Source organism: Mus caroli, chromosome 9, assembly GCF_900094665.2.
Source record: "Mus caroli chromosome 9, CAROLI_EIJ_v1.1, whole genome shotgun sequence".
In the NCBI taxonomy this organism is placed as follows: domain Eukaryota; kingdom Metazoa; phylum Chordata; class Mammalia; order Rodentia; family Muridae; genus Mus; species Mus caroli.
Genome location: NC_034578.1, coordinates 27,131,349 through 27,139,741, shown reverse-complemented (window position 1 = coordinate 27,139,741; position 8,393 = coordinate 27,131,349). Strand labels below are relative to the sequence as shown.

General features: G+C 45.1%; 1 protein-coding gene across 1 annotated transcript in view; it reads right to left on the bottom strand.

The window, feature by feature from the left end:
* Prdm10 (PR/SET domain 10) overlaps positions 1-8,393 on the bottom strand; it is a 102,895-nt gene that overhangs the window by 36,101 nt on the left and 58,401 nt on the right. Inside the window, exons 10-12 of the mRNA XM_021172017.2 lie at positions 5,729-5,858; positions 4,893-5,135; positions 3,095-3,106 (exon numbers count right to left, since the gene is read on the bottom strand). Of these exons, the coding sequence (XP_021027676.1) occupies positions 3,095-3,106; positions 4,893-5,135; positions 5,729-5,858 (385 nt within the window). The remainder of the gene's footprint in view (positions 1-3,094; positions 3,107-4,892; positions 5,136-5,728; positions 5,859-8,393) is intronic.

Here is an 8,393-nt window from a genome sequence, read left to right as displayed (position 1 = left end):
AGGCATGTGCCACTACACCCTGCTCAAAACTTGTTTTTAAAAAAAAAAAAAAAAAAAAAAAAAAAAAAAGAAGGAAAGAAAGAAAGAAAGAAATCAAACCCAGAGCAGAACAGAAGAGAGCCTGGAGATGAGGAGGAGGGCACTTGGGTAAGTGACACCTGCGTGGGGAGAGAGGAGGGTGGCAGTCAGTCAAAGCCCTCCATCAAAGAATCTGAAACAGATGAAAACGTTTCACAGTAAAGTAAGAGGAACCAACGGGCAATCAGACCTTCCCGGGAGAGGGAGGGGGACAAAGAAATAGGTATGGGGTTCCTTTGGACATCAGGCATTAAGTCAGTTGTGGATTTTTCAATATGTGTATTACTGATCCCAATTCAAGAAAATGAGCACAATGGGACATGAAGATTTATGGGAATGTATTTGCTCATGGGGCATGGACGTGAACACATCATAAATGGAAAATATGCATTAAAGTTCTTAGAGAATGTGAAGGACTAGTTCCTATGGTAGTTCTAGACAAAGCTACCCTCACTGCTGCCCTTCTGGTCTAAACAGGTCAATTTTGCTCTTTCCTTTTCAGACAGATTGCCCTTCTGTGGCTGGTTATCTGTCTCGTAAATCTATACAACTCTCTCAGGGAATCCAAGCCAAAGAAGGTAAATAGATGCTCAGTGGAATCTGTCACAGCTGCTGACAAATAACTGGCACGCCACCAAGAGCAAAGCCCCACAAATATCTTTCACACAGAGAAACCAGAATCAATACTTAGTTGTGCCACAGGAAGACTCATTCCTAAGACCCTCAAAGCACAGAGGCAAAGGTCTGGATGGCTTTACGGTGGGGAGCTCTCCAGAATATACCTGTGAATGTGCGCATCTGGACAGCTCTAGGGGAGAGTCACTGAAAGAGCAATAGGGATTGTCATGTATTATCTGTGCAATGGAGAAAATGCAGAGGTCAGCTTACTTTCATTTGCTTATCAGAAGCATCTTGAAAAGTACATTTGTTTGGTTTGTTTTGTTTTTGTTTTTCAAGACAGAGTTTCTCTGTATAGCCCTGGCTGTCCTGGAACTCACTTTGTAGACCAGCCTGGCCTCGAACTCAGAAATCCACCTGCCTCTGCCTCCCAAGTGCTGGGATTAAAGGCGTGCGCCACCACGCCCAGCAAAAAGTAAATTTAATGTGAAGTAATTACGGGGATCTTTATTTTTGATCTACAGAAATTTCTGAACATGGTCCAATTCACATACCAGGAAACCTCCAACAAGCCTCGGAGAGGTATTTACTGTGCTAGCTAGTCATTTATTTTGAGTGGTAAACAACAATTCCATTGTCTTCCTAAGATGACTGAGGCTGCAGGAGGTATGGGAGGGGAGGACCACATATTCTTCCCTTCTGTATCTAGATCCCGTAATAAACTACTTAGTCACGGGAAATCTCATATATTGGCTTGAAAACTAATAAACTGTATTTCAAATAAAACTCTAACATTACTCCTAGGTGCTTTCCAACAGCATCCACAGAGACCCTGCAGAAGGAATCTTTTCCAAATCAGGCCCGGCTGCTCTCATTTCCTCGAGCTGCTTGGCGTTAGCCTGACACACACTTGGCAAGAAGGCTCTTCCTACTTTCCTCTACCTTCAGAGTGTTATGGGAAGATGCCAGAAAAACAGATGCTCCTCTAAGGTTCAGTGAAGATTTGGGATTTAGATCATGTCTGCGTGTAAGAAGCACTTCCTTGATCCAGCCTCGGACAAGTTTCTGCGGACAGACCTGCTGCACAATCGCACAGGGGCCTCCAGCTCTCCTGGGTGCTAAATCCACAGCTCAACTCTGTGTCACTCCGTGGTGCTCCTCAGTCTCCCGTCAGGTCTGATTAGCATGAGGCCCTTTACACACTTGGTTTTAACAGAGCAGCCACCTGGCTGCCCTGCCTTAGCTCCACGGTGTCCATGGAGCCCTGAACATTGAGTGCTCAAGGGCTGGCCTGCTTCTCTCAGAGCTAGAGGGTCTCATGTTGCAAGGGAGTGAGCACAGGCCTACCCTACCCTTGACCCACTCGCAGGCCACTTCGGCTCTAAGGTAATTTCTCTCACGCACAGCCGCACCTGGGCCATTTCTCGAAGAAGCAGGGAGGCTGGGCACAGATGCATTCTGGGTCTTCTAATCCCTGAGCTCCAGTACTCGGTGTCACCATATCACATGGTGCATTAACTGCTCTGCGGATGCCAGAGTAGTAACCTCCTTCTAAACGCTATTGACTACAGTGAATCCCAAGAGAAGATCTTCTCTTATAAAGTGTTTCTAAAGCTTGAGATTAAAAGCTAAGGGAACCCACACTACTAACTCATTGTCTTCTGAGGCTGAGACTAAAGAGGAAAGAAGCAGCTTGCTTGCTGAGTTTGGGTTTGTTTATTTAAAAAACAAAAACAAAAAACCAAATAACTCTTCAGTTTATCATGCACCCAGCTTTCAAACCTTGCTGTAGGTTAACAACACACTCCCTCTACTCTCCTCCTTCTGACACCCAAACCAGGGTCACGACGCTAACTGCCCCATTCCAGCACCACAAATATCTGTGCCTGTGCCTCCGATTCTATGGCTGACTTCCTGTAGAGTTATCTACCTCCCACAAGAGATTTCCTGACTTCCCTATATCCTGCGTTTTGTTCTTCTCAGTTCCTAGAGCAGTCCCGGGCTACACTTGGATATTTGATCGAGAACTGCAAATCGCTTTCTGTTAACTCTGGCTCCTTATTAGACTAGAAACGCTAGAGCCCCGAGCTCCGTTGGTTACCTAGACACAACTGACTATGCAGTCTGAGTCCAGCACCAGGGCACACATCACTGAGATTGCTGCAGAGCTAGCAGGGGCCTTGGAGATCACTTTGTTTGTATAGGAGGAATCTATAGCCCACAATTTACTAATTTATCTATTTGCAAATAAAATCTTATCATTCATTAATTTGCATTTACAGGGGCATCCAAATTGTGTTTTCCATCTGGATTTAGTAAGTACAGTGTGCAAAGAACAGCAGGTCAGCAAACACTTAAATAACATTCTGAGTACGTGAAACACAGGAAACAAACCTACCTGCAGCTCCAACTGAGCAGGCAGCATTAGAGGAGAGAAAAATAGTTACATTACCAATTGGACTGGAAGATTGCCCTTCAGTCGGTCATTACCAATCTGGATAAAAAGATGAAAAAAATATATAGCCCTACTTTTGAGAAGGTGTGAGAGGGGGAAGAAAAAAAAAAACAAAAACCCAAGACAGATCAACTGAGATTGACCTCCAAAGCCTAACACATGTGGCTTCTGCTCTGATGAAAGGAACCTTGTGCCGGAACCGTACCCCGCCTCTTTTAAGAACCGAAGCGCTCAAATAGCCACTTGACTACAGGTATGCCCCACGTGGCTTTTTTCTCCTTCAAACCAATGGGATGGAGCAAGCATTTCCCTGAACTTGGTAAAGCGCACGGGATGACAGCCGGGCAGGGGCCAAGCACAGAGCCGGAGGTAATACTTAGGATGGATCAGAAACATCTGCTGACACAGCTCCTCCTTCCGGCATGTATTTATGAAAGTCTTGAAGTTATATAGAGTGATCTGAAAGTTGTATGTGCTTTTCTTACAGGACCCTCATAAAGAATATTTAAACAGTTTTCAGAGTCCTTCAAGTCTGCTGTGTGACTAAAAATGTGTAAATGTACCGTTAAACGAAATGCATTTTCAGGGTCCCTTCCAGCCTATAAGCAGACCAAAAGAGGGAACAGACCAAGTTCTCTCATTCACTGCAAGATCCCAAGCCAGGAGTCATTGCACCTATCTCCGAGGCACACCTTGGATGTCCCGACTAGTCACTGTTAGAAAGAAAGAAGAAAGGAAAGACCCAGCAAACCTAAGCTAGTCTGACCATCCATCTAAAAAAGGCTAGGGAGTTGTGTGGTGTTTGTGTGTGTTTCTGTGTGTGTGTTTCTCTGTGTGTGTATGTATTTTATGTATAAGTCAAGTATTCACAAATCTTTTACACACTAGCTGCCATAAAAAGACACAGACATTACACAAAACCATATTGCTTTTCATATGCACTCACTGCAGTTCCTAGCTCAGGCTCAAAGACAGCCCACAAAATAATAAAAGGAACATGTTGGAAACAGAAGTTGGGGAAGTCGGAGAACCTCTGCAGACTCGAGGTCGAATGTGGAGACACAGACCTCACAGAAACACACTGACCAGCTCCTCAGTGCACAACTCTGCCTAAGCTGTGCCAGGCGTCCCCTGAACCCGCCCCATGCACTGAGACAGAGCCCTTCTCAGGAATGCTTGCTAGTTTCTCCTGGAAACAACAAATAACCAATTTAGTTACCCATAACTTCCTTGCAAGCTATGATTAGACACAGATTAGAATGGCTAGAGATGCAAATATTTTAGTTTGTAAAGTATAGCCTGGGGGAAAGAGTCCCTGCTTAGCCCTTGTAGGGCTTTTGGTTCAATCTACAACACCAAAAAGAAAAAAGAAAAATAAAGAAAAAAATTAAGTCAAATAGAAATAATTATTGTAATTAAATAAACTGAAGTCCCTATTTTGAAACTCTGAATTCAGGAATATAGGGAGCCATCATACTTTACGTATACTAACTAGCCCATGAGCTGCGCAAACCCAGGCCTGTGTTGACTGACTCTAGGATAGTCAGCCACGTCAGTTTGCTATGAACAGGATCATTGAGAAAAAGTACTCTGGCAAAATAAGGTAACAGAAGGGGCACGTGAAAGGGCAGATGCAAGATTTCGAAGTGAGTGGTCATCAGGCTGGGCCTCAAACCCTAAAAGAGCTGTCCAGGAAGAGAAAGGTGCCGCCAGCCAGGGAGTGTGCACACTTCCCACTTACTCGGATGCGTTTGGCCCTGCGCATGTCATCGGCTGTCAGAGTGGTCTGGGTAGGCACGAGGCTCTCCTCTTGCTGTGGCTGCAGGTGCAAGGTGTGAGTTTCTGGTTCCTGCTCCAGAGAAGGTGGGGTTTCCTGTGGCAGCTGAGGAATTGGGATGGACGCTTGTTCTGGCTGATCTAGTCCGTTCAGAGCAGCTGGTTCTGCCTCATCAAACTGCTCCTTTGTAGGGAAATGCAGCAAGTCCTGAATTTTGTAAACACCAGAAATTACCACCCTATCTACATAGAGGTCAGTGATACAGAGGCTGTTTACTGACTCAAATTCAGAATCAGTGGTATTCATTTACTTAAGAAATAGGGTCTTGCTACATGATCTAGGCTGGCCCCAAACTCCTAGGAGCAAGCAGTCCTCCGCTATTGGCTTTCTGAGTGGCTAGGACTATGGAACACGCCACCAAGCCCAGCTACGACTTTTAAAAAGGATTAGCATTAAGGTGCTGAAATAACACTCTTCCTCTGAGAAAGTTAACAAACAGGTGAATGTATCCACGATGCAAAAACTGTAAAATTTCCCTGGTCACAGAACAAGGAACCTGATACAGTTTTTCTGACACAATTCTAATGGCTTAAGTTAATTAAGCAAAGTCTTCCTAGAATACCTCCAGTCAGTTTTAAATTTTTAGCACAGTAATGTTAAATCTGTACTGTATGTAACACTTGAAAACATGCCTTTGTCTTGTTCCAATCCCGATTTAGTTACCAGGACAGCACTCTAAGAAGGCAGAATTATAAACACCAGCACAGTGAGCCTGGCAAGAGTTCCTCAGAGCCCGGTACCTGTGTTCCGTCGTCACTTTTTTCCCCATTTTCACTGGTGATTTCCAAACGGATAAATTTTGGAGGACGCCCAGGTCGCCGGCCAGGACCAAATCTCCTCTTACCTCGACCCCTTCCTCTCCCTCTAGTTCTGGGGACAAAAGATTGGGTTACAAACAGTCACCACTTGGTGCCCCAGAGTTCTTACAAGCTCCAGAGTTTCTTGGTTTCTCACTTCCCTGGTTCTTCTCTTTGACAGAACTAAAGTGTTATGCTAATATGTGCTTTCTACCCAGAGTTTCTCTATAGCACAGAGATGTTATAAAATTATTGGGGGGAAATAAAAGCAATAAAAACAAAACACTGATAACACTCTGCTTCAGAAAGGAGGTGAGAAATGCAAACAGGACCGACTTGCTTGCCCCAGGGCCCCTCCCACGATTCAGCTTGCCCCAGGGCCCCTCCCACGATTCAGTTCACTCTTCTTTCCCCTTGGCATCAGCTCCAACTCCATCCCAGAAATGTGGCTAAATTCAAATCACAGTCTTATTTTCCACAGCTTTCTAGACAAATTTCTAACCCAACTGTTCCATAACAGGCCAATTAACCACCAATTAAAATAGTCCTCTTTGAGCCGGGCGTGGTGGCGCACGCCTTTAATCCCAGCACTCGGGAGGCAGAGGCAGGCGGATTTCTGAGTTCGAGGCCAGCCTGGTCTACAAAGTGAGTTCCAGGACAGCCAGGCTATACAGAGAAACCCTGTCTCGAAAAACCAAAAAAAAAAAAAAAAAAAAAAAAAAATAGTCCTCTTTGACTACAAATGCACAAAAGAGCCCTATCAGATAAGATTCCTGGGCTAGGGATGTAGCTCAGTAGAGTGCTTGCCTAGCATCCCCAGGACCTGCATACACCAGGGGGGATGGCATGAGATTGTAATTTCAACACCCAGGAAGTGAAAGCAGGAAAACCAGAAGTTCAAGATCACCGTCAGCCATGTGGCAAGTTCAAGGTCAGCCTGGACTACGGCAAACCCAAACCGTATCTCAAAACAATGAGATGGAGGGAGGGAAGGAGGGAGGGAGAGAGAGACAGACAGATAGACAGACAGACTGCATTACAGTCAGCAATAGAACACTTGCCCAACATGTATGAGGCCCTGGCTAAGGCAGGAAGCAGGGCAGGTGGACTCAGAAAGAACATCACACATTTATTTTGAAAGACCTATGTGATGGCTTGCTTTGACTGTCAACCTGATTAGACTGAGAAGCACCTAGGACATCACAATGTATGTGACAGTTCTTACCCTTGGAGATCTGGTAGAGACTGTAGGCAAACAAACCAAAAGCCACAATGCAGTATAAAAATGCTTCGGTGAAGCCATGTACACACTTTTAGGGATATTCAAGCATGAGTGACTTAAATCTCAATGCACTGTCCCCTTCCACCAAGACATTCACTCCCATGGTCCTATCCTAGGCCTTGTCATCTTAGTATAAAGCCCCATTATCCCTAACCCATGCATCATCCACCAGAAAGTATCTCTTTGTTCTCCAGATCACGCCATCTGGTACCTGGACCCAGCCTCTCATGCCCACTTCCAGCCCTGCCCTGGCTTCTTCCGCAGCAGGCTCTCCCAGGACAGTCATTATAAGCACTGTTTGCTTTTGGTCCCCTCCCCTATTGCTATTTCTTTATTTTCCATGTGTTGAGGTGCGTAATTAAGCTACAAGCCTGTGTCATTAAGCTCCCTGTACTATCTCTACTAGTCTTCTTGTGGCTGGAAAACAGCACACACGCTTGCTGTGATCGCTTTCCTATTTTGTGACCCTGAACCCAAGGTGGGCACTCAGTATTGCAGGCAATTAGATGGCTCCTCCCGAGAACATCTTCTTTCCCATTTCCTTACATGTGGTCTTATGCCAGCACCTATCCCTCCAAAGGCGACAGAAGTGGACCTGTTCCATTACTACTGCCTTGTTCTAAGGAAGTCTCATCCTCCACTTGGCCTGTGGAATAACTTCTATCGAGACTTGGTTTTCATTCTTACCCCAGTATTAGCTAGACTAATATTCTCATTTTTATCCAGAATGGTCTTCTGAAACCCCGACATCACAACTTGCTCTGACCAGGACTTCCTGGAGACTGCCTGTCACACTTAAAGGTTAAACTTTGTACCATCTCCCAGCAGCCCTATCGGGCCCAGTCACTGCCTCCGCCATCCCCCATGACTCTCCCTGTCTTTGCTTAATATAGTGGAATTAAGCAATCATGGTGCTCAGAAAAGTGTGAAAATCAGAAATGCATATTACTTCAAACGTATATGCGGTCTTAAGGATTCTTGATTCAGGGGGCTGAAGCAATGCCTTAGTGGTTAAGAACATTGACTGCTCTTCTAGAGGACCCAGGTTCAATGCCCAGTACCTACATTTCAGCTAATAAGGTTCTGTAACTCCAATTCCAGATGATCTGACACCTTCTTCTGGGCTCCTCCAGTGCATACATATGGTGTTTAGATATGCATTCTGTCAAGCCACCCATTGATGTAAAATAAAAATAATAAGTAGTAAAAAAATATATATATCCTAGCCGGGAGTGGTGGCTCACACCTTTAATCCCAGCACTTGGGAGGCAGAAGCAGGCAGATTTCTGAGTTCGAGGCCAGCCTGGTCTACAAAGTGAGTTCCAG